The sequence below is a fragment of the Sphaeramia orbicularis genome, chromosome 8, assembly GCF_902148855.1.
Source record: "Sphaeramia orbicularis chromosome 8, fSphaOr1.1, whole genome shotgun sequence".
Taxonomy (NCBI): Eukaryota; Metazoa; Chordata; class Actinopteri; order Kurtiformes; family Apogonidae; genus Sphaeramia; species Sphaeramia orbicularis.
In genome coordinates, this window is record NC_043964.1 from 13,548,004 (window position 1) to 13,575,306 (window position 27,303).

The window sequence follows — 27,303 nt, forward strand, 5'->3', positions numbered from 1 at the left end:
CATGTTCAACACAGGAAGTCCAATATCAGAGCAAACTGTTTACTTAGTCTAATTAGCTGAATTATTTTGACATGATGTGAAATCTTTATTGATTAGGTTTCATGTGACATTTTACAGTCTGATTGAGTTGCCCGTTTGCCATAAATCCTTCCACATCGCAGGTGTGACCATCGCAGAAATTTAAATGTTTCATGTATTTTTAGTTTGCATTAAAGATGAATGTTCAACTGTTCAACATGTAATAGGGCCTACTGTTAACTGAAAATAGAATTAAGTCAGTTGACTGCTTGTTTTTTCATGATTAAAAACAAAACAAAACGTCCCCCTCTCTGTTTTTTCGGGTATGCATATTTAGGGGTTTTTGATCATGACAGAGAAAATCCAAATCCAAAATGGTCATCATTTATTCATTCAGTACACAGAACACGTAACTTACTGAACATTTTGCCAATGCATCATCTTTTGGAGCATAAGAAGCATTGCCAAATCAGCATTATTTCAGAGCATTTTGAAAACTTAACTTTTTCATGTATACTCTGGCATTTTCTGTGGTTCTCATATTGAAAAGCTGATGACTATAAGTAAAGTTAGGCTGCTGCTTTGAGGAGAAATCTTGGCTTGGATTCTCCTGTTGCTCTGTTCATATCACTCTACGGGTGGTAATTGTACTCTACATCATGAGATCCTGTGTCTTATAGGCTTCTCACAGGATCAAACATAGCTAAATTGAAATTTGTTTTCTATCTCGAGTGCCAATGAAATCATCACAGTAAATTTGTGAGAAAATTTATTTAAAACATTTTAATCCATTTTAAATATAATTTTAACATATCAAACTCTGTTATTTCATAGAAAACTTGTCAGAAATTTATGTTATGGTGTTAAATCTGGAGCAACACTGTGAGTTTAGGTGTGTGTATGGGCTGAGGTTCTCACACTCTACTGAACATGTTGAGGCTTGCGATCCCTGGGGGATCCCAGATGTGGTCCACTCTCAACTCTGTACTAACCCCTAATTATACTATTGGCTCCGTTATAGGACATAATTACTGGGAGCCATTCTGTGATTCAAGTTAGTGGATGCCAATTGATTTATTTTCCGTCTTCTATCTCCGCTGCTCATGAATCCTGTTCCATTTGCAGTCCTATAAGATATTCAACTAAAATACCGTGCACTATGGTTAATAGTGCAGACTGTGCCACTGACACAACATGACATTTTACTATGTCTTATTAAAGGGGACTCATGCAATAAATTCATTTCGAGATCTCAAGGTTATTTTACATTGAAATCTTTTTTATGAATGCATAGGCCATAGACTTGTGTCTGCTTAGTAGTGGGCTTTGGAGATGGATTTCCCACATATATGAGAAAGGCCATCTTGGGGGTCTCCTGACCTGGGCTCCCACAGAAGTGCTGTTTCGACAGCTTGTTTTAATTCCTCTGTCTCTCCAAGCTCCTGTAGGACAAACAGGGAGGAGGAAACACTGAGGGCCCATATTGCTACAAAAAGTGTAGCCTCTGGGGCACAAGGAGGAAGAGGGTCAATGCAGTCACAGTGGGGCTTGAGGCACTGGAGTGAGGGAGTCATAATTGAGGAAAGGAGTAGCCCACGCCCTCATATACTGGGGAATTTCTCTCCTTCACATGGGGTCTGCTCTTTTTGTGGTTTTATGCAAACTGGCCTTCAGTCTCAGTGTTTGAGACTTTTCCTACTGAAACCTGAGCTCTGGGTTCTGAGTCCTGGTGTTGTCCTCAGCTGCAATCATTCCAAGAGTTGCATTGATCCATAAATAATAAAATAATGATGGATGAGACAATTAACTCTCAAATGCTGCAGATCACTAAAAAATATAGATAAAACATCTAAAATGTATAGAAGTGCTGATCAGAATTTTGCATTGTTTAATAATTCCCCAAACCACAATTTACACACTGCAATTAGGCACCGCCACCCCTGTGGTTTGTGAAATAAGACTAAATGAATGAATGTGGGGAATTGTATGAATAGTGAGTGGGTCGCATACTGAGAAAGAAAATATCAAAGGGGGCCATAATGCTACAAGTCCTTAAGAATCCTTTCATTTACTCAGTGTCAGAAAGTCCCTCCTGTGACACAACTAAAGTTGCCAGAATGACTAATGCTTGGATTTCCTTTTCAGCACAGACCTCACAAAATACATTTTCCATCATGTCATGTCTTGGACACAGGAGTACTCAATGGATAGCTGAATTAATGAGTGGCATTGAATGACTGTGCAGGAGGAAAAATACCAGGCCTGATGTTTAGACTTGACTAATTTTGCAGCATATCTAATTTTCAGACTGTCTTCTATTTGGAAATGCCACTAAATTGTGCTTAACTTGAAATTAAACTGGTTTCATTGCCAAGAGCAATGCTCAAATTTTCAATTAATGGAATACTTGGAAAGAAATGGGTTGTCCTTAACTGAGTTGAGTGAAACATTTGAACAGGTGGGGGTTTCGTTGTTACACACTCAGGATTTTGAGTTATTTCAGTGTTTGGTCTTCTCTAGACACATGTGGGGCTCGGCAACGTTCTATAGCCCTACTTTAACAAGGCTAAACCTGTTTCATCTCTCTGTATTAATGGCGACTGTGTGTTAAAATCTGGTTGGTTCAAAGCAAAAGAACTCCTAAAGTGACAGGCGCCGAGGGCATACAATCCTCCTGATGACAGAAACACATGCTCTGTGTGGGCCAGTGGTTGGCTTTATGGCCTTATGTGACTCAGCCTGGCATTGTTTCATATTCTAATGCTTTCCACCATTAAATCATGTCCAGTCTTCTGTATTTTCTTTTTTATTCCACTCATAGAATGATGTCCTATGTCCTTATTCTATTTTTTCTTAGCAGACACTCATATATCACAGCCAGGTCACTATGTGGAGTCTTCAGTAGCTTTGATGTGTTCCTCAGTGTAACCCATTTGAGCTCTGCTGTTCCACATGCAGATGGTGAGCTGCGTGTATTTGTTTATGCTGCTGTGTAAGGGGACTCTGTGTGGGAAAAGCTGCTCTCCATGGTTTGGGATCGATGTGGGGCAGATAAGATTGCTCTGTGGCCTTGACTGAGCATGCATGAAAATCCTTTTCTTGTGTGAGAACTTCCTCCCCATTTAATAGTTGAACAGCAGCAAGGTCACCTTGAGAATGGCTCTCTACCCTACAAAATATATAGGGTTTTAATTCTCTCATATGACCTATGACATTGTGCGCCAGTGTAACACACAGTTATTTAGCCACTGTAGCTACAGATATGACCAGCAGTTCTCAAACAGCATACAGTTACAACAGATTCACAATTTCTCTCCAAAGCTACAATACAAGCCTTGTACCAATTATTTGGATATTCATCTCATAAAATACTACAGCTATTTAAAGTTAAGTTAAAGTTAAAGCTATATGCCTCTTACCTTCAAAATATAAATAAACAGATACCAACTCTTCCAAACAGATACAGTTATGAAGACTTAAATCCAAATGTTGACAAAAACGATCAAAAACACAAGTTAGAATCACAACAGTTGTGTCTTCTAATCTTTTACGAAACTCTTACTGATCATCGCTTTATGATTTTTTTTTTTTTTTTTTAGAAAAAGGCTACAACACAAATTTTTAATGTTTTCAGTGAAAACCCCCCAAAAACTGAAACGGCCATTGAAGCTATTTCAATATGCACTGTACTTGCTGCTTAAAAAAAAAAAAAAAAAAAAAAATACATGTGGCATTTTCTCAGTTTATTTATGCAAACCACAGGAATTGCAGAATTCTTACCAACTGTCCTGGGGTTTTCTTTATTATTGCTATTATTTTTCCTGCTCAAGAGGCAAGGGCAGGTAGAGATAGGATCATGTGGAGAAATAAGAACTTTCTGTCACTCAAACACACAACATGGAAAGAAAAGTGGCTCTAAAAGGGAAAACATACCAAACTTTTCTTCTCTCTCTCAAATTTTAATCACAAATCTCCTTCACTGTGTGTCTGCCTTCAGTGCCAACAGGCCTCTGGGAAACCAACGGTATAGATGTAAGGATAAGTCAGCAACCTGTCCATGCGTGATCTCCTATCCACATGCTCCACTCAAACTTACACAAACAGATCATAATCTCCCACTTATCATACTTCAACATGCTGTCTTGTGTATTACCTGCTGTCGAGGTGTTACGCGATTTACAACCGAGATTTTTAACAGTACAAATCATAGATATTATCCATGGGCCAAAAGTGAGTGCTGTTGAATAATGCTTCTGGGAACTGTTGTTCAACCTTGACCTTAACCTTCTATCTATATCAAGCAGTAATGAAGGCCCTCTGTCTGGCCGATAGCAAATATATATCACCATTAACAGGCACACATTCCTCTGCTAGCACCATGGGAAAGCAGAGCAGGAGCAGGACATTGCTCACATAATGAGAGACAAGCAGGAGTTGTTAAGTAGAGCTATGAAAAAAGGAGATGGAAAGATTATACTGTTAGACACAACTGTACAAAACTAGAAACTGTTGTAAGAGAGAAAATATTAATTCAGGATTTTTACAAAAAAATAATACAGATGCAACTCATTGACTAAAGGAGAAAATACAAGCACAATGACTATGGCAGCATCTGCCGTGGCCCTCTTTTGTGGTGGTTGAAACGGCCTTGTGTGTGGTCTGAGTGGTTCCCGTCTTCGAGAAGTAAGCACATCTCTGAGACACTTCAGACCGTAGTCTCACACACAGGCTCTGATGAGCGCAGAGCAAAGAGGGAGAGGTCCAATAAACAAGGCCTGTTTGATCCAGCCACAGCCCAGCAGCCTGCCAAGTTCCCTTTGTCTTTGAGAGGACACCACAGCCGTCACACAGACTGCCGTCTACCCACTGCTCTTAGCTGTGGTGAGGGGCATCATTCACATGCTGCCATGCCAGCAGAGACAGAAGGGGAGAGAGTTTGAGAGTGAAACAAAGAATGAGTTTCTAAAAAGAAATAGATAAAGAAGCTCCTAAACAGTTTGTAGGCACATTGCTTCACTATACAACCATATTTTAATGTCTGTGTTTCTTGTTTTGTTTCCATTTCTTGAATTTCTCTAAACAGTTACATGAGCCGATTGTGCAACATGCAGGTGATTTGGTGGCAATGCTTTTCCAAGACAGTTACACATGGTCTTCATCACTCTGTGGCTGGCTTAGCTGCTATAGGGAGACACTGAAGGAACCAGTCCAGAAATCCTTGTGAAATAAGCTCCGGGTAAAAGCCAAATTCAGTAAATTTGATATTGCAGATAACTGGAACCAGAATATTTGTTCTATTGTTCTTAAAGACACGGATCCCTTATAGCTGCAAACTACAAGAATACATTAAGACCCCATTGTTTATCTTCAGAAGACGGAAGACGTTAAAGGAAGTACACAAATTTCAGCAATAGTACTTAATGTAATGCTAGATTTCCTGAATTACTTGGACAAACACCCCAAATGAAATACAACAAGGCAGACCTGCTATGTTTTTTCCCTAGTTTTATCTTATTGAAAATGTGTATTATTAGGGGGAAATGTTTCTGGTTTCTAATGTTTAGAGATATGGATTTGTATGATCATGTATTTCATGTCTCTTACCCTGTGATGCACAGAACAGTTCCAGTATTAGTGTTCTAAATGTGGTTTTGTGTGTGTTTCATCCCTGTCTGTCTTCCCCTTAGACAGGAGGAAACTTTAAACTTAGCCCTGGATCAGGTGCAAATAGTACTATTTCCCACAGTTGGAGCCTGGGCGGCAACAGCCAGATATCTGACACTAATCACCCATTAAAAGAGTAATGCTGCCAGACTAGAGAGAGCGACAGTGACAGCTGCTGCTACTACATCCAAATGAGGGATTCTAGGAACGCATACAAAGACTCTCCTGAAGACTGGGGAAATTGCACTGTTTAATTTCAAAGCTGTTCTTCTACATTGCTGTTTAAATTTGAAGACTGAGTGAATTAGACTGTGTGAAAGAAAGGAGAATTGGGATTCATAAACTGAATAAGTCATGCTGAAAAATAATGTGGAGAGGCAGATCCTCAGATCAAAGCATATTCCCTTGTCTTCTCTTCAGCAGCAGTTTCCTTCTCAATATTTCAGCCTTTCTCTCACTTCTCTCCCTGAGAGGAATCTTCTGTTTCCTCAAGTGGCCTTCTGAAGACCAAGTGTTATTATGGCCTGTGCTTTGGTCACAGACAGGCATTGGGTTTAACAGCATGCCAGAGAAAGTGCCATTCCATAGGCGACTGCATGAGAGGATCAACATTAAGCCAAAGAAAGCGGTTTCAGTGCAGTTTTAATGCTGCACCTGTCAGGGCTCAGCACAGGCCCAGGATTCTGCAAGATCCTGCCTGTGCAGCTGTGGGTCCAATCTGAACCTTGTCCAGGAACAGAGGCCAGGACCCACTCTATCTCCTCCCTCTGGCCTCTGATCTAACAGCGCACATAACAATGAAGCTCCTCTGTGGGTGCTCTGACCTCAGCAGGCCTGTAATCTAATGATATGGAGAATGACTTTGGTGATCTAGTGGCTAAAGGAATGTAACTTGCACAATGTTTGGTTTCAAAATGGTTTTATAGCATTGCAATCTTTATTTTGTGTTTTTTAATAACATATCCATTCTGCACTTTTTACCACTTTTGTGGAATAATATAAACTGGTCAGAGACAACAAATAAAAAAAAGAGTACATCATATTTATGACATAGTCTCAGAGGACGTTTAGAGTTCTGAATTACTTCTGTAAACATCTCTGGGTAGAGATCTCTTCAAAAACATAGCAGCAATTTTTTTCTGTTTTTTTTTTTTGAAGGAAAAATGCATTCCCCTCAGCACCCCTCCCTAAAGCTCTGGCCTCTTGAGATAGTGAATATTAAGGACACTAATGTAACTGGATGGTTCTGGGTCTTTGCTGGGCCGCCTGCCTGTGAATGTCCATTTATAACCAGATTGGTCCAAATAAGCAAAGGAAGCATGAGCAACACTTTCCCACAGTATTGCGGGAGACCAGCACGACTTGTCCTCTATAGTTCATGACTGCATGGAAAATACAACCCCACTACGAGTTTACAGAATGGGCAGACTGGTGGACCGTGGCAACCAAGATAACACAACTTGACCAGCACTGAATCTGATTAGCTACCTTGAAACCCATGATGCTTATAGTGGCAGTGCTGGACAGAGTCATGGAAAAACCTTGTTTGCATCAGCCTCAAAATTTGTTTCCCACAAATAATAAAAGCTGTGTTTAGTGGGAAAAGTACAATGTTAATTTTTATGTTAATGTTTAATTTGATGTAGATATTTTTTGTGCATTGCCACTTCACTAGCATAAGAGTTCATTAATTTCACACACATAAAGATAATTTAACGTCAAGGATTGTAGAATTTAAAGTTTACAGTGCCTGCGTTTTTTATAAGTCCTATTCTTTTATTTGTTGTGAAACTTCAAATCCCAAGTCAGTACTCAGTGAGGCATTGACAGTTTAACCAAATGGCATTTTAAAATCATTACCACTTATGCTTTAGGTAATACAATCTGGTTGCCACCTGCTACTACCCAGTTGTGCCCAGGTTTGCTCTTTAGAACAAAGCCTGTGTGACCTCCACATCAGTGCAACCCAGGTTTCCTACTCAACCTTAGTCCTCTCAGTCCTCATCTCCCTGCCTGTGTCTTTGAAACCCTCTTTGTGCCTTTTTTTCTGCAGCAGGTTGGTTGTGTGGGTATCTTATTTCCTTTGCTGCAGCATGGGGCCTGTGGCTACACTGTGACGTTTTCGTTCTGGTTTTTAAAACTTCTGTAGCCAGACACTCATGAGGTTGTGACCCCTGTATATGTGTGAGTGACAGGAAGGAACGGAGTCTTTAAAAAGGATTTACTGTGAATTAACACGCTGATTTGATGCTCTTTTTCATCGTGATCTGTTCCGGTGAGACCAGATTGCTCCGGCCCCTTACACATGGGCAGATTGCATTTCAGCCACTTTTTAAAAAGCCATGCACAAATGGATATATTTCAGTAATGTCACTGGTCAACTGTCACATCTGTCAACTATATTCTTTTGAAACTGGATTTTAAGAATCTGATTTGTCACAAACCATGATCTCCCCACACCATTTTTCACATTAATCCCAGCTGTTTACAAACTCATGGTGTTCTAACAACACAGATGGCTGGGTACATTTGATATCCTCAAAGTACAACAGACAGTGAAAAACAGCACCAAAGTAATCTTTCTGGTGTTTTCACATTTTATTCAGGTTCAGATTGGATTGAAGGGCACAATGGCTTCTAGTGAAGTGAGCCAGCTCTCTCTAATCAGTTTGGAGGGCAGCTGTGTAGCAAAGACTTGACAGTTGCCATCCAGCTGGCTCAGACTCTGGGAACCGAGGAGAAAGGCTAAGATGCACTTTACACCATTACAAGCCTATGCTTGGTGTCTGTCTCTGCTTCTTTTTTTTTTTGCAAACTCCCCTGTCCTTCTCTTTCTTTTTCACCCTCACAAAAACACAGCAAGATCACACCAAAGTGCTCCAAGTTTTTGACTCTTACCCCCCGGATAAACTATAATCTGAGGTTCTGTTCCAGGCCTTTTTCCAGCGTTTACAACGTCATGTGGTCCAGGATTCCCACATTACAGAGAACTGCATGTGGTGTGGGCTACATGTTCCGTTTCCTGCAGATTAACTTTGTGTGCCTCTCTCTTTACTGTGACAGACTGAATCAATCTAATGTAAATATGCATTCCTGACTTTCAACAAACCTATGGCCCCTGAAAACCAAAAGCCCCCCTTAGTTGAAAGTGAGAGAATTCCACCAGGAGATCTAAACTTCCCTCTCTCCCAGATCTCAAGCTTGCCTTCCCACAGACGCCCCAGGCTCAATGACTTTGACTTCCCACATTTAAGAGTCACTAAAAAAAGCATCTTCAAATTGCAACCATAAGTTGTCTCTCTTTTCCTCCTCCCACACACACGCTCTGACAATTCTAATGGGGGTCCTAAATACTGGGAACATCAAATTCTCTTGTGGAAAACGTCTTATTTTACATTTTAATTTTCTCTGTTGCAACAAAATAACACTCTGAGAATATTCAGCAATCATGCTGTGGGATGCATACTGAGTTGTAGCTTTCAATGAAAAAAACAAGTGGACTGGGGAAGGATGAAGAAAGAGAAATAAAAGGAGAATGAGGAGTAGGAACCTACTGGCTGACTTCACAAAGGGGTCAGAGGTCTGTTCCCTGAGGATATGTGAGTTTGACTCCCTCACAGAACGAAATAGATCCACTTAGTGAAATCACTTCCTGTCAATGTTTACAGGGTAGTAAGAACTTGGGCTCTAGCATGGTACATTAGGTGATGATAAAGTGGACTGGGTTGTGATACAGAGCTTGCATAAACATTTAGCAGGCACTGGCTGTCAGTGTTCAAACAATTACTCTTCCTGCGAAAAATTGCTTTGTGCAAATCTTTTGGAGTGATTTTCATGCACTGTGCATCCAGTACAAGCTTTATCTTGCTCAGGGAGTTTGTTTTAAACATGATGGTGCGGTATGGAACATGATCTCTGTGAGATAGTCTGACAGTTTATCCTTCACACTCATCCCAGCAGAGAGAGAGGGAATGGAGTGTCATATGTGTGTTATTGTTGCACTTTCAGTGAAATTATGCTGGTCCATTCATGGGACCACTCTGTTAAAGCTGACATCAAAAAGGCAGCACCTAACCACAGCCTTATCTCTCGTGCCATGCAGTAAGCCCACATTAGGGATCATGGAGGTGTGTACAAGTTTTCTTTTAAAAAGAATATGGGTCACACCATCAAGCAGAATATGCATCTGTAGTGGACACCACACCACCTTCTTTATAATATCAAGGCTATTGGACAGCTGGAAAATCCGGGTAAGCTTAGAAAAATCAAGAAGACATACAACCCCACTTTATACCATATGTGTAAAGAAAGTGAAGTTTTCCCTCAAGCTCAAACAAGAGCAGTTTTTTACCTCAAAAACATAATTTTACTGGTCTGACTAGAAATATTATGTGTCTGGAGTATTTTCATATATTTATATTTAATTGTTGTGGTCCACAACACACTAATCAAATGCCCCTTAAATATTTGTTGAAAAAAAGAAAAGACAAAAACTACCCCTCGTAACATTCATGGTAAAAATGTTATTACAGATGAAGGAGAGAATGCCTCACTATCTTTGTCATGGTGAAAAGAGTGTCAGTATTGTTAAAAAGAAATATTCATCTCAAGAATGTATACAGCACTTCAAATCCTTAAATTGTAATAATAGAACAGGTCTTGCTATTGCTTTATCCATTAGTACTACTGTTTTTGAGTCAGTAATTGCGTCAAACCCTCATTCAGAGAAAAAAATCGTAACCAAAACTCAGGTTATAACCCAACTCTTGAACTTTTGCAGCGAGGTTGTGAGAGAGAAGTTTCTTTCCCTAGGGTCTCTCCCACGCCATCACCCCCCTTCCCACTTCCCCTCCTCTGTATATGAGAATAAACGTAAATCACTGCCACATCCTGCTTTAAGCAGTATAGTGGGAAAAAATCTCACTGTTACAGCCATAGGTAAAAGCACATTAGTGTTGCAGGACAGACATACTGCATGTACTGAAGTTGACTCATCACAGAAGGAGTGTTTTGTACAAAGGCAAAAAGTGCTGCATGCATTGATTGTTCAGGCTACAGTAACACACAAAGGCATGCAGACACATTCACACCCCTCCTCCCTTTCTCCTTGACTTAAAGGCCAAAAACAACTATACACGTCCCTCTCTTGGGCTTCATTAGATGGAAAAACATAAAAGATAAATAAATGAACTAACCCCAAAATTGTTGTGCTTGCGTGGGAGAGTTGAAAATGCCCCAAAATAGTCTTTCCTAATGCCAGAGGAATGAGGATCTGCATCATTTCACCATACAAGGGCCTGTTCTGTGCACCCAATTCCCTGCCGAATCCCTCCACCACACTTGCCACAGTGGCTTAACTGCTGCCACAGAGCACTGTTTTCCACACGTCTTGTGCTTTTGTTTTGTAGCATTCTCTTCTATGTATGCAAGCACTTACATGTAAGCCACATTTGATGGCACATAGGCTTTTCTTCTGCTCTCTCTTGTATGCTTGTACATACAAGTTTATGAATGCATTCATGTATGTTCCATAGGTCTGTTATCTGAAATGGATATTTGATTGCTTTATCACTACCTGATCCTATGCCTACGTTTCAACATTAAAGTTTATTCAAAACACGCACTGACAGACAAGTAGTAAAAGGTCACACATAGGTCAGCAGAGCAGGTCATAAATGACATCAGTTTCTAAGTAGTAATCCGAGGACATCCTGAAGAAGCAGAAGTGAAAGACTATTTTGCCGTGGTGGATAGAGACTCCCACAAACTAGACCTTCCAGACGGAGGAGTGACTCATACAGAGACATACAAACATGTATACACTGATCAAGTCCAGACACCCATTCTTTCATAACATCTGATGCTGTTTTATCATTGTGCCACCTACATAATATGTCTGTACACAATTTTGAGGCTTGTAGACATACATTTGTTTATGTGCAATTGTGAGAAAATAATGCTTTATGTGTTTGTGTGCATGTGCATTTATGTTTATTTTTTTTATTTAGCACAGAATTATATGAGACAAATAATTGAATACAAACAGTTGCAAACATCATCATCCCTTGATGATCGTAATGATTATCTGTCACTGGCCAACAGATAGATCCCAGTGACACAAAAGCACATACAGTAAGAGCCAAGTGAAATACTTATCTTGCTTAACAGAGTCAGTAGGGATAATCCTGTGTTCCTAGAACCTCTGACCCTCAGACATTTAGTAGTGTTGGCACGTAGCTGGAGCTGTCAGCCTAGCGTCTATGGGAGATCTGTGTTTAATTTGCAAAAGTAGACCTTGCCAGAATACAGAGAGAATGGAGAGACAGAGGGAGAGAGAGAGAGAGTGAGTGAGTGAGTGAGTGAGTGAGTGAGTGAGTGGGGGAAATGAAGCCAGTACTTTTGTCTGTGTGTTTCAAGTGGCAAGCGGGCCTGCTTTTTTGAACTCCACTGTGGATGATAAGCTCAGTGTGTATGTGACAGAGCCATTTTGAAACTTCCAGTGGTTCTTGGTATGGAAAGAGTTGTGCAAGTGGTTGTATTTTTCAGTGTGTGGGTGTGTAAAAGAGTATGGAGGAGGGAGGTTGTCTGTGAAACCTAGTCGTTAATAGCCTGCATTTGCCTGTTGTTACTCTGGCATAGGCCTGGGTTCACAAGCATGGGAGAATCCATTACTACCCAAGATTACCCAACTGAGAACTCATGGAGAGTTGCATGTCACAGAAACCACACAGTGCGCAAGACAGAACTACTAATCCACATTGATGGTTTCTATGAGGAAAAAAGTTGTTTTACTCTCAGTTTGTCTGTTCAGACTTGTGCAAGGGGGTGTGTAGATCTGGTAAGTTCGTGGATGAAAGTGACAGGTAACGGTAATTTCTGTCAAGTTTTTCTGGTTCTACTTGGTGACTAGGACACTCAAGCTGAAGCCTGCCCTTTTCCTTCCAGCCTGGGAACCAAAGTAATGATGCCTGCTTGCTTAAGTGCCTGGCTGCTCTCACTGGGAGCTGTTCCCACTCTACTCATCTGTTTATTATTTTCCTGTGAGGGCTTGTATTAACAAGGGAGATGGGGGGGGGGGTCAAAATGTAGGGAATATTCTGTGTTTCATTGAAGGAACATCAAGAAATCAGCGTAGAGCATTTTTGAAAAATTCAATAAAATATCTGAAGGGAAGTTGGAAATATGTATCAAGTTCTGAAGATTTTAGTTAAGACACCAGCAAGTCTACATAAATCTATTTTATACTAAGATTAAAATTGGAGGCAAGTGTGATTGCAAGGACTGCTCTACTGGTTGGTTTACTCAAGAACCACCACATAGGATGTATCTAACCCCAGGCAACTAGACAAAAACAAGGTTATAAAAGAAATGGCTTTCAAAGAAAACAAACTTGAATACAAGCCTTTTTCTTATTCATACAAGAATACCCGAGCTTACATCATGTCCTCACTGAGCTCTTAGTTTCACATGATTGAGTAGACATTGCTTGTTGTTTGAGGTATCACATTTCAGGTTGACTTGACTGCGTAAAAGAGACACATCATTAATAATTTTCTCTGACAGTCTCAGTCACACATATTTGTATTTTGGTGAATTGTGTGGAAGAGGCATTGTAAAGCTAACTGTGTAGCTAGTTGTTTACACCACTGCCCTCAGGGCTTCTGGATACAGTTACAACATCAGCTGTGGGTTTTGTGTGCTGCAGAAACTGGGCGCTGGGTACATTTGACCTCTGACCTTCCCACAGTTTCAGGAGCAGAAGTCTTTTTACTGAGAAAGGGAAGAACATTTTGCTGGTCCCACACAATCTTCTCAAAGTCACATTCCAAGAGATGCTTTTCCCACCATGGACCTAACACAAAACTCTGTTCTTTCCTGGCAAAAGTCCAGTAAAGTGGGCGACCACATGAGTGGGGTCCTGCCCAGTGCTCATGGCAGACCTGACCTTGAGAAAATGTCACAGTTAGGCCTTTATCCACAGGTCAGGGAAAAAATGAAGAGGGCCTGGAGCTGGGAAAAGGTCTGACCTCTCTAATATGGCACAGAAACATTTTCTTCTGATTACATTAAAATATTCATTATTCATATTCCTACTTGTGATCTGATAGTGTTTACCTTTCTTAATAAAAATGTTTTTAATTTTTTAGTACAATAAATTCTGCCTGGTAATTAAGATGTGACGAATGTGGACATAAACAGCATAAATTAATATATGTTACAGGTTTGACCACATTTGTTTGGTAGATATTGGTTTCTGACTCATCAGGATCTTTAGAGAGCAAACTGACAGGAAGGTTCCTTGATAGTCTTTTAATTTTCTTAACGAGAGAATCCCTTTAAGTATTTCAGTTTCAGGCTCTGTCATAATTGTAAACTGAGAAAGAGGATATCACGAGGCACCTTATATTGATCATTTTTGAAAGCATTTTTAGACAGGTGTTTCAGGTTTCAGTGATAAAGGGAAACTTTGAAATATGAATGTAAAATATATTAATGTAATGAAGCTGAAGTGGATTCAAAGAAGACCATTATTGTGTATGTGTTCTTTTTATGTAAAGGCCTAAACACATTCAGGATGTGACCACCTTGTATTCATCAGGAATTCAGCACAAGTCTTCTCCCTCAGGGATTCACTTTACATTGCTACGCTTCCCCTCCAGCAACCGAAACCAGGCTGTGCTCAGACAAGTCAAGTTAATGTATGCCAGACCTCAGTGTCGGCACCTCAGGGAGAGACACGCACCATCTAGATGAGTAGATTACATAGAATGAAGATGAAAGAAGGAAAACAAATCAGAGGCCAAGGTAGGCGGTAAACAACCACAGACAATAAGAGAGTGTGATGTGATTTTCCTTTTATTGCATGCACAAAATCATAAACAAGTGTTAAGGGAGGAAACAGAAAAAAAAACAGAAGTGATCTGGGGAGAGAGAAAATAGAATGTAATTTGTAGTGTAAGTTAATAAGAGACAGAATGAGAGCAAGGGAGGAAGAGATGGAGGGTGAGAGGGAAAGCAGCCAAATGACAGAGGCGTGTTTGTGTTCTGATTAGTCTGAGCCAAATGGAGGCGGCTCACCAATGGAGATAACCAACAAAGACATCTCTTCACTGGGACAAATCTATGAACATCTTTTCACGGTCAATAGACGGAGGCATTCTTTTGTTTTGAAGAAGAAAAAAAATGAGCCTCCGTGGATCCATGAATGCTGTACAAAGTTTGTCTGCTGTCGAGTAAAAAAGCTGACCAAAATGTGGCAACTGATTCTGGTGTGTACCCATACTAAGAGCCATTTTTGTACAGGGGACATTTTCATTATTCCTTATGCTTAAGGGAACCATTACTTAAAGCTACTTTATGATTATGTTCTTAAGATCTGATATTTATTCGCTCTCACCCTTGCTGCCAAGATATGATGCACTCAAGCTGAATAAACAATGATGTGGGCCCTTTGGACTAAGACAGGCTTCCTGGCATGGGTGTGCCTGCATGCTGTTCGGGTTCTCATCTTTATGGACGGCGGCAGTGAATAGATCAGATCCATGGCAGTGCTGGTGAAGTTCAGAGTGAGGTTTTCTCTTTGGCAAGGAAATGACGCTGGGATACAGCCAGGGTTGCCAGGCAAGAACAACCTTCCAAACTAATAGACTCTTGGATGAGGTCATTGTCTATTACACAAAGACTGTCTATCATTTTGTTTGCTTTATGTATGTACCAGTATGTACGTATGAAGGTACTCTTGTATGATCTGGCTTACACACACATAAACACTCACTTACATAGCTCTTTCACCCAGAATAACCCTCTAGCTGTGTGTGAAATGCACAAGTATTGCTGGGAAGCAAATTAAAAGCATAATCATCCCTTGGCTGAAAATATTTCCTCCTTGGTGTTACTCAAACCAGAAAGCAAAGCCAAGCATGTTGTTATTTTTCTATAAATTAAAAATATAAATGTTTTTTCACACTAGATTCCCAGACTTCTAATTACAACTTTGAAACAGAATAACAACTGATCCATGGTCAAAGAGGTTAGGATCCCAGGGAAAGATGATATGTTAGTAGAAGAAATATGAGTTCACAGAATGGTGAGAAAAGTATATGTTTGTTTGTGTGTATGACTAGTACACAAATTGTGTTTACTAATGTAGATTTGATGTATTTTGGACTATGCAGCTTTGCTTACTTCTCCGAGAAACATGAGTTTTCTGGCTTTGTACAAACGTGGAATGACATGTGAAGCTTTGCTGTCAAACTCTTCTTGTGGAATATTACACCAATCTTACCTCACTAACCACAACAAAAACAGGAGGATAATATTACCCCATATCAAATTACATCGCCTATAAACCCATCATCCCCTTGTTTAACAATTATAATGCTTGTACACAGGCTGATCTCCCTAATCACAGAGTTTCACTGTCATTGGAACTGGTAGTTTTAAGTGTACAAAGTGGAACAAAACAATATGCTAGTGGGGAAGCTGAGTTGCAATCTGGAAATTCCTGCTGGGTTGTTTTTGTTAAAGAGAGGCAGCAGGGAAAACGGACACTGCTTGGTAATGTTGTAATGATAGTGACAATAGTGGTTCTGTGTGTGTAAAGCAATGTATGACTGGCCAGCGAAAGCCAAGATTCTTTTGATTTATGTTCCAACCTCAAAATGATCCTGAATGGCTTTGCAAACAAGCAGTGCTACTCAGAACGGGAGATGATAACCCCCCTCTCCATGTGTGAATAAACAAGTGACCCACGTTGGGTCTGTGAGAGGTCACTGCACAGTGGAGTTATGGAGATGGACAGAGGAGAGGGCAGGCAGACAGTGTATCACAGTGAGACAGAGAATGAGTGAGGAGGACAGCAACAGAGACGGAGGGAGGGAGATATAGAGATCGACGGTGTATGTTTGTTTCTCCCTGTGGCCTCTGCTGCCCTGATGGACCCTGCCGCCACAGGCCAGTCACAGGGCATCTTAGGTTTCTACTGTTTTCAATAAATAAAGATTGATGGCTCCCCACAGACCTCAGATCAGGTCTTTGGATATGTCCCATGTGGCTACTACTATAGTCAGATGCATCAGTGTAAAATGGTGTCTGACCTCCACCTTTGCTCAGCTTTCTACTTCCTTGTTATCATTGAAATATATTTCTGGTCTACGCTTTATTTACCTCTTCTTAACATTATCTGGAATTATATGCAATGGATCCTTCATAGCAAGTGATGTAATAATAAAACTAATCATGCAGTCTGGTGTTAGTCCATCCTGACCTGGGATCAGGCTGAAGTACCGTGTCTAGACATCAGTTCCAATTAATGTTGTCATCCCTTGGCACTTATACCTCGCTCTGTCTCCATTTTGCTTGTTCCACACCAGCCCTTTTTCCACATCTATCTGTCATTTTCACTGCTTGGTTCTCACAATTTGCTGACCTCTGTAGCTCTCTCATGTTTTTGTTTTTTGACTCCCCAGTCTGTCTCATCATGAGAGATGAGTCAAGATGAGGTGTGGTTCTTCAGTGGTGATGACAGTGAAAGGAGGATGTGGTAAAATGGCTGAACCAGCATTGACCCCAAAACAAAAGAGGACAGCTAGCAAGGAATGTATCCTGTATCCCCAAAGAAAACCACTGAGGATACATATTTCTCTTTCTCTCCACTAACATATTCACTACTTATGAGTGGCTTTTTAGTGAACGGAGCAAGGTTAGACATGACAGAGACTGTTTATGTGCAGTGGTTCAGTAATTGTGGCAGGGTTACAATTAAGAGAAGGCCTCGCCATGTCATGCTGCCCTCATTATACTACAATTACATTCTCGATTGTGAAACAAAGGTACATAACAATGGTTTGATAAGACCTCTTGTTGAATGAGACTTTGCTGTAACTCCTATGTTCATTTAATTAGTAAACAGGTCTTCCATTCAGATGTAGGCAGCCTAATTCTCATTTTCCCAAATCAGACACACCCCCACCTCCTGCCCTTAGACCTAAGCGTCCCACATCGAGTGCTGGTATCCCCCAGAACATTCAGGACGCAGACTCCTCCCCCAACCTCCTCGCATCCCCTGCCCCTTTCCTCTCCACCCCCCGCACACACACCCATTTGATTGTGATTGACAGTGTCTTTGTTCCATTGTGCTGAGCTGTCGCCTCTGATGAAGACACATACACAGAGCTGAGGCACATTATACAATGCACAGAAATTGGATGTCTGCAACCAGTTGCACTGTCCTCTGATGGTGAGCATCAGTCTGTCAGAAGCAGTGTAGCAACATTGGGTGTGGCAGGACAGAGGGATAAGGAAGGATGGAACAAGGTGTGTACTGGAAAGCCTAAATCAGGCCTGTCTTCCTATGTAGACCAGGTGGTCTGGGCAATGGTCTAAGGGGGCCAGCTGGGGAGGGAGTCTCAATACTGCGTTATATGTCTGAGGAGGCCGTCATTAGAGTTCACCCCTCCTCAGGGATGGGAACCAGGTCACATTCTCTCACACGCTACAAAGCAGGGTGTGTGTGTGTGTGTGTGTGTGTGTGAGAGAGAGAGAAGGGTGGGGGTTCAAGGGAGGGGTTTTGATGGGGAACAGGCCATGACCTCTTTATATCCATCAACAGATCACTAACTTGGCTCATACCGATGCACAAACAGATACACAAAAATACTCGCAAACATAGTCCAATGTATATATGTCACAGAAACGCACACTGAGAAACATACATATGTGACAACAAATACATAAAAGGTCATTTCGAACAAGAATTACTTTGTTCCAAAACAACCTTCAAAGTTATCAGCATGAAATAATGTTTGCAACTGTGTTATTAAAATAAATGCATATACCTGTTATATGCTATTACAAACCCAGTGGAATAAAACAGGTCTGATAGCCAGCGACTGCTCAAATTTCTATTCATCATCCTCATTAACAGTTTAAATATTTTAAGTTTACTCCTGTCACACTATCGCCACTGAGGACACATTCCCTTACACTGCAGCTGCTTGCTAATAATTCCTGAAGTCCACAGGTTGGTTCTCAAAGAAAAGAAATAGTAAAATACTGCCCCCTCTTGGTACTCAAGGTATCTTGCAAAGACAGAAAATCTTTCCGTTGCTTGCAGTATGAATCATGAATGGACTGAAGAAACAAGAGAATACCTTTGAGGGTAAATCAGAATTCTCTTTATTTTATTCAAATCAAGTAACTAAATTAAAATGTCTGACCTGCCCCTCTGCAAAACTTTTAAAAACAAAGAACATTCATTTTATCCAAAGATTAAAAACATGATTCAACAGCAGTTATGACAATGAGAACACTATTAAGGCAAACAACATATTGGGCACAACACAATAAAGCAGATATATATTCTTTCGGCCTCCATTACACATGTTATAACTCTAGTGAGCCTGAGTGCATATTTTCTAAACTACAAGTTTTAGCATTATCATTTATCCGAAATGTTATTGCGTCTCTCTGTAACTGAGTCTATTTTTGTCTGTCCATAGGACTAATATCTGATGTCCTACCTTTTTGCTCTCTTTAAGATGAAATCTATCCACTTACCCTTTCACTGTTACAGTTCACATGGCAACTTAGGCATGGCCTTCTCTTTATGTATGTGCACTGATCCAATAAAGACAATGGTTTTTTGAATTATTGTGTTGTGTGCATTGTGTGTTTTTGTGTGTGTAAGTACATGAGGTCATCCTGTATACAACATCTCTATGACAAATCTGTGCAATTTTGCATGTTTTCTGCAAAGCTTATCATGGTAATGTCTTTAACTAAAAGGCACCTTTTCTCTCCAGGGGCACTGGTTTAAGTCTATCTGCTTAGCCCAAAACTTTAGTAAAAGGCTGTAAGAACTGGGTGAGGTTCTATGTCTTGCTTGGTAGCCATTCATACAACAATGGCTATGGAGCAAGACAGGGAACCATCTTTAGTTAGGTGAGATGGTACGTCTACGCAGGCAGCTGCAAGTCAGGCACTTGAGGATGTTCATGGTGATGTGCATGAGAGGCCCAAAATTGAAGAGGAGGTTGTAGAATGTGTTGACAGACAGGCCACCCGTCTCATCTGCATACTTCAAGGCCACGATTGGTGTGTAGAGGCTATTGGTCAGATTCCTAAAGCGAGGGCTGTTCGACTCAATTACCTTTTTAGTGCACTGTGGAGTTGAAAAGAAAGTTTTTACTGTTTTTTTTAGGTATTTGCCAAATAAATGTTTAAGCAGTTTATCAGAGGGATACAATGTTGGTAAAGGGTCCGATCAAGCGGTAATATGTGGACACATTATTTCGTGTTCGTGTAAGCAGAGTAACTTATATGCATGTTTTATACATATTTGAGTGGGTATTTATAAGCACTTTAACATTATGTAGAACAAAATTTGGGGAGTTAAAATTTTTTGGTAAAATTACTGCTCGGTAACATGCAGACTTGAAATGGACATCAATTTTTTAAGCTTTACGCAAACATTCAAAACATGCAGTTCTTGACAGAAACTGATATCAAGTAGGACAAAACATTTTAGATATTATGTTCAACTATACTGAAAATAAGTTTTGGAGTAAAATATTTAATAGTGACATGAGAATGTGGTAACACGTGGACAGGCTGCCATAGTAACACGTGGACGACTCTTTATCATTGCATGCATCAACCAAAATGAACCAATAGATCATTAATTTCTGAAAGTTTCACTCAAATATGTGAATTATAAGTAACTTGAAAATTAAATATTGGTATTTTTGTGGTAACACGTGGACAGGGCCTTTTAAGCAACTCACAAATGTTCAAACTCATAAATATCACTAATATTCACAAAATAATGAAAATCTAACACTTGAAACTTAACAATCATCTATATAATCAACAAATTGAATAAATTTTCACATTTTTGGATATAATTTTTTGCATCAAATTCGAGCTACATTTTACATCTGAGGCATGGCTATGGTGTAAAAAGTACAATCGATAAAATGGGTTGTAACTTTTTTTCTACGAGGTATTTTAAAAAGGATAACAGTTCCATAAAATAGAGATCTTTAGGTAAAAAAATTAGCCCACTTGATAAATGATGTCTGTAAATTTATGTTTTCATGCTGATGTTCACTTTCGTTTGATCGGACCCAAAAGTACAATTTGCATTACAAAATGTTCCCTCACCTTGGCTATGTCTTCTGGTGTCTGACCCATGGCTTCAAATATATCTATGGACGATGGTAGGTACACATCTTTAAAATAGCGAACTGTGTCGGCATCTGCTCCTGGATATTCCATCTTAGCCACATCCTCCATCATCTTTGTCTCAAACTCAGTGTGCACTGGACCAGGCTCAATCATAGACAACCTGAGGAGAGTCAGAAGCAGAAAAGCCTATGAGTGAGCATGTACAGTGAAAAGTACAGTTAAATGTCAAAAAAGAATAAAGGGAAGAAAGTACCGGATATTAAACTTCATCAGCTGTACAGCCATGCTCTCACAAAAGCCTTCCATGGCAAACTTAGATGCAGTATAAACATCATTGAATACCACTCCTAGAAAAGAACAAAAAAGGGAGATACAGGATGATGTCACTGCATTTCACGGTGTTTAATAAGCAGCAGGTCTGTGCAAACAATATTAACATACAAAGTCTCAGCATACAGGGATGGGGCAATTTAATCAGCTTATCACGCACTCTTTAAAACTTCATTTCAAACTAATTATAACAAACAATAGATGTTCTTTGGAAGTGCTTGTTATTTAAGTTATGTTAGGCCAATAGACCTTTATTGGAGAAAATTTCAGACATGCTGTAAATTGAAAGCTAGTCAATAAAAATAAAGGTAGGTATTTTAATGTTAGAGCATTTTTCAGATTGCATACCTTGAAAAATTAAATGTAATTACATTGTTTGAGGTTTGTCAAATGAAATTTTTGTATGGTATCATGGATGACTCCTGAATTAATTTGTTTCATACAGGGCAACTAGGGGATAACAGGCATTTTAAATCTGTCTAAGCTGTACTTGTTGGCAGCCAGGTCTGATGCTTTAGTTTAGACTTGTTTGAGGTCTGAATGCAAGTATACAATAGCAATGTCAGATTTACCCTTAAAACTGTAAATTGCTGTGGACTGTATCTTAAAGCCTATTTCTGGTATTTTTTTTTTTTTTTTTTTTACAGGACTGAAGTTTCTTCTCATTTAAAAAAAAGAACAAAAAATATGTTACCTTGAAGACCCATGACACTGCTCATGACCACAATGTGTCCTGAACGCCTCTTCTTCATGTCTGGCATCACTTCTTTGATCATACGAACCACACCAAAAAAGTTGGTCTCAAATACTCTCTTCATCTCTTCAATGCTAATGCTTTCTACAGGTCCAAGCAAACCTACACCTGCATTGTTGACTGACAAAAACACAAAGACATAGCATATTGCATTGATTGCAGACATTAAAAACACAAAACAATTAAAATGTATTGACTTAATATCAAATAAAAACTGTATTATTTGTTGTGATTAATATGGCTTTACGGTGATAGACACCTCATTGGTATTTAATATTACAGAGGGTGTTACTTGATGTTGCCACAAGGTGTCACTGTGTGACAACAACAACAACAACAGAGACGTGATGTAACCAATAATTTACTGCAAAGGGCTTCTGAGTCTTGAGTAATTAGGTGAAGGGGGATGTAATGTTGGATTTAAAATAAAATGGAGGCAGATTTATAAATAGAGCTTCCAAGCAGATTTATGTGAAAGAATCCCATTGTTATTTAAAAGACTTCTTAAACTCTTAGTACATTGGAACAATGATTAAATCTTGCACAATATGACCATAAGATTACTTGTGCTATTTACTGGGCGACTAACAAATATTAAGGACCAGTGAACTATTTGGTTGCTTGTGATTTATAGGTGTCAAAATATTTTTATTACTCTGCTTTGTTTACCTATAAGGACCCTATTTCAGGAACAGCAATTGTAGCAGCAAATCATTTCAAGACTTCCATTTCAATGCATTCGACTATTAGTAATTTGTTCATTCATAATAAATTCATAATGAGAAATATTAATGCCACCAACAATAGATGATTGGTACGAGATCATCTTGCAAATGTTCAAAATGGAAAAACTGACTTACTCTATCAGAACCCAGAGGGATAAATTTTATCATATTTGGGACAAATGGATCAAGTTTGTATCCTCTAGCCACCCAGAATTTGTATCACTCCTCTAAAAATGACCTCTTTTTTTATCATCTCCCTATATTTATGCTTCGTTGTATGTTTGTCTGCATAAACATGTGTAATGTTAAAGAACCCAGAGGTATTGTAACGCTATGATTGTTTTTAATTAAGAAATACTGAAACTGTAAGCACTCAGTTTATATGTTAGTTTTTTTTTTTGTTTTTTTTTTACACTTTTGTATGTATAAAATAAGAAATACAAAAAGGGCTCTAATAGATAATACCTGTATGAATGGTAATGTTGGAGATATTTTGTCTCTCTCATTAAGAACGTTCATACAGGGAGTAAATCATGTAGTTAAAATCTGGGAAAAATGGGAGATTCAGGCTTAATTTGAAGTGTGTCTCACTCACTCAAAATGTCAATATGGCGGTCCTTAACATTGTTGATGCACTGCTTGACTGACTCATCACTGCAAACATCTAATGGAAGCAACATCAAGGTCTTCCCATATGCATCACCCGCTGCCTCTACTAGCTTGTCCTTCTTCTTCAGGTCCCGCATGGTGGCAATGACTGACAAGAAAAAAATAAGAAAGTAGGAAAACATTATTTTATGATGCATTACACAGTAGCAATTAAATGCCACTTAGGACTAAAACTGTACTTTAGAGCATAAACAAGAAAATGTACATAATTGTGAAAAAAGGCGAGTAGCAATTAGCAAATAAATATGTTTTATGTGTTTTCCTACTTGATTTCATACAGAACTACTAAGGAAAATACAAATAAACACTCATCTTTGTAGCTGAAAAGGCCTTGACATGGTCAAACTGTTAAAGTGATGTATGGGGCAAAGGAAAATGTGCTCTATGAAATTGCAACTACATGGTTTCTATATAACTCACGAACATGCTGGAGCTCACAATTACTTGTAGGTCAGAGTACCACGACATGACCATACCTGTTAGTTTAGAGAACACACATATGACCTCCTCTAAACTTAACACACTGAGCAACAGTAACCTACATACAGCAAAGTAATCTATCATAACAAGATACAGTGCCTTTAAACAAAGTGTCAACGTAGCCTTCAGCCTTTCCTCCACATTGTGTGTTCTGTGTTTTTGCTGACTGACCTTATCTAGCACAGAAAATAGACAGTGCTATTGCACAATGGTAATTGGCTGGAGTAAACAACCCCTTGCTCAGACAATCACCTAAAACCACCTATGTTCTTGACAAATAAATACAAAACCTCAACTGATCAACTGGTTCTTGTGTCAACAGACAGAGAGTTAAGAAGGGTTTCTACGCTGTTGAAACTGCTATGTAATGTTACTGATATAACACTGTATAATGTCAAATAGCAAGGTAAGATGTTTTTTTTTTTATAAAGTGTGACGAATCTTGCATGAACAAGCAGTCAAATACACACTGTATATTAATGGTGCCCCATAAATCCAATTAAGTGTAATCTTAAGATTTTAGAACTGTGTGTTGATGAAGCAACAAAGAGATTTACGTATTGGTAGAGAAGTGAACAAGAGATCCATTGTTCCTCTGGCTCCTCCAGGAATTACTCTTGGGCAGCTTTAAACATTCTTGAATGAACCACATTGCCTTGCATTCACAGTATTTTTGGGGTTTCAGAGTTTGGTACATGTTACTGCAACTAATTACATAATTTTGCGCAATCCTCTATTTAATCTCTGTTAGATTTCCTTCACATTCTGGGAATAAAGGAACACGGTGCTAAGACAAGGCTCACTCAAAGCAGGTTACACTCTTCAAAAAGTGCCCAAACAAGAGTTAAGGAACTAATCAACCACTTGCGTTGTGCGCATCAATTTACAAAAATAAATACTATTAGACTGCAATCCAGCCAAAAGGAGATGAAAAGGGAAGGGAATTAAGAAAAGATACCACATAAATTTGGTAATAATAATGAGAATATTGACTAAACCTGGCAAATATGACTATAACATGAGAATTTTCAAAGACATCTACTATAACTGAGTTTCCCTTTTTAGTTGGCTAATTTCTCAAGTAGGTAATGCTGTTGGATGAAGGGAAATCTAACAACACAATCTTGTCACCATGGGTCTTGAGGTGAGGTGGGGGTGGGAAGGGTGTTCTAATGCAATTCAATCTAAAGCTTCGTGACATGGAAAGGTTTTAGTTCCTCAAATCCTAAAGTGACATTAATGATGTCTGAGAAGCAGTAGAGGAGACGCACAGATCAACAATGTCAGAGTGGGACACCCCAACTCAACTGAGCACCAATGAAGACTTCAAACAAGGCCCTTGCTTTAGAGTGAACCCTCGCTTGTACAGGTCTCAAACTTTGTCCCCCTTTCAACACTCGCTCCACTGAGGAGACTATAGCCACATTAGACACGGCACTAAACCGGAGCAGGCGGTCTACAATTCAGTGCGATAAAAGGGGGCTTTGTGCTGGAGAAGTCACTTGAAAGAGAACTGACAAGCCTCCTTTTATGATTCCGCCTGGCAAGCGGCATCCTTGCGGAGCAATACCCTGGAAACTGTGCTTTCAAATGATAATAGTTGAAGCAAAGGGGCGACTGAATCCTAGTCTTCACAAAAGGATATGAATCCAATAACACTAGGGTTAGCTGTTTCAATGACCAGGACACTACACTACACTACACTACACTTATTTGCGTTAAGACGGAGCATTGCGCATGAAACGCAACCGAACTTTGTGCGTAAAAGGAGGCACGGTGAAATAGCAGCTCTGCATGGAGAAGTAAACACGGAAAACGTTTCCAACAGGACTACACTATTCTATGCTTGCTACTAACAGGTCCGATTAAAGAAACAATGTAGAAGAAAGCGCATTTACCATGGTAACGCTTCTTTTCATCTTTGGCCAGCGTGACGGCGATTCGTAACCCGATGCCGGAGGAGCAGCCGGTGATCAGCACAACTTTCTGCCCGCTGTTCGCCATGATTTATCCGGATAGGCGCTGTGTTTTTCAGCGGCCCTCTGCACCGGATGGTCGCTGCCGAGGGAGCTACCGATCACCGGACTTTAAAAAACTAAAGCGGATCATGCAGCCACTGCAGCCATGTGAGCGCCTAATTCAGTCACATGTTCAATAAAATCAGCAACCAAAAAAGACGTGGCATCGCAAACACCCCTCCAAGACGAGATCTTACACTTGGTAGTTGCGTCCTTCTTAGAAAATGAAGAAAGTTTTTTAAAATCCGTATGGCCTTGCATGCGCGTACGTGCGTGTTATAAAGGGGGCAGTGCTTATTTTATTTCAAAGCTGGTGACCCCAACTACATAGGCTATCAGTGAAATGTTCACTAAGTATTTATTTCTCTTATTCCGGTTTATTCCTGCTCTACACCAAAATTGTTATATTTACATTGTTTTTTCCATGACATATTATGTAGGTTATATGACCTATCCAACTTCATATATTATTATTTCATTTGTATAGGCTAACTAAACATAATATAAAAATGAACTAAAATCCGCTTTTCAATATTTGATTCGCACGCGTGGCTAAGTTCAATAGATCACATATATTATGGTTAATTTACTAAAGGAGTAATCCAAAATCTGAACAATTGATTTTGTGAGGTAGTGTGTAAGTTATAATAACTGTATGCGCTGCATTGTACTGCCATCTGGTGCCCAAGAAAAGCACGTCGCACTAAAAAAACACCATAGTGTCTAATTGATGGGTATTATAATTTGAATTCCATGACAGTATTGTATTAAATTAGTTTTGAAAGTGTAAATAACAGTAGCCTGTGTTTGGATATAAGATATATAATAGTTTGGTGTACTGGTGATTCATGCTCAGGGGTGTGACATGACTTGTGGGTCATGCTCTTGACAAGTGTTGTAACAGTTCAAAGTGCCACTGATAAGATCTCAGAGCAGGCTTGTTTCTTTTTATTTAATGAAGGGTCAGAGTGAAGGGTTAGAGTCTGCTGTGTTTTAGCTTGTTGGTAAATGTGATGTAATGCTGTCTACGAAGGGATGATTTGATAACATATGCCTATCTTTTGCACTACTTTTCTTCAACATGACAGCAAACAGTGAATACAGTGATTACTTCTAAATCTAATCATTTATGCCACCTGCATTCACAGAATATATCATAAAGGACCCCATGTTTTGTTACCCTTTTTACTTCCAACTTCAGAGTTGTTGAAACCTTTGGACACACCCCAAGATTCCTTTAAGGAAAATCCTATGGACAAATCTGCATTAAGAGCTACTATTCATTTCACTATAACCCTTGAAAAGAGGGCCTCTGCCACAGGGAATGCATGTTCCTATGATGAGTTGAATCCTGGTTCAATCTTTCCAAGGGACAGACAGAAATCTGCAAGCAATATGAATAGTCTACATGTTTAGCCTTGTTGTGAAAAGTCAAACATGAGATGCATATATAACTCAT

General features: G+C 39.5%; 1 protein-coding gene across 1 annotated transcript; it reads right to left on the minus strand.

The window, feature by feature from the left end:
• Positions 1 to 18,866: 18,866 nt before the first annotated feature.
• Positions 18,867 to 26,058, minus strand: rdh8a (retinol dehydrogenase 8a). Its single transcript, XM_030141774.1, has 6 exons — positions 25,725 to 26,058; positions 23,273 to 23,434; positions 21,893 to 22,072; positions 21,122 to 21,215; positions 20,845 to 21,028; positions 18,867 to 19,843 (listed from the first exon to the last, which is right to left on the minus strand). Exons 1-6 carry the CDS (start codon positions 25,828 to 25,830, stop codon positions 19,616 to 19,618), a joined length of 954 nt encoding a protein of 317 aa, XP_029997634.1. The 5' UTR covers positions 25,831 to 26,058; the 3' UTR covers positions 18,867 to 19,615.
• Positions 26,059 to 27,303: the final 1,245 nt, after the last annotated feature.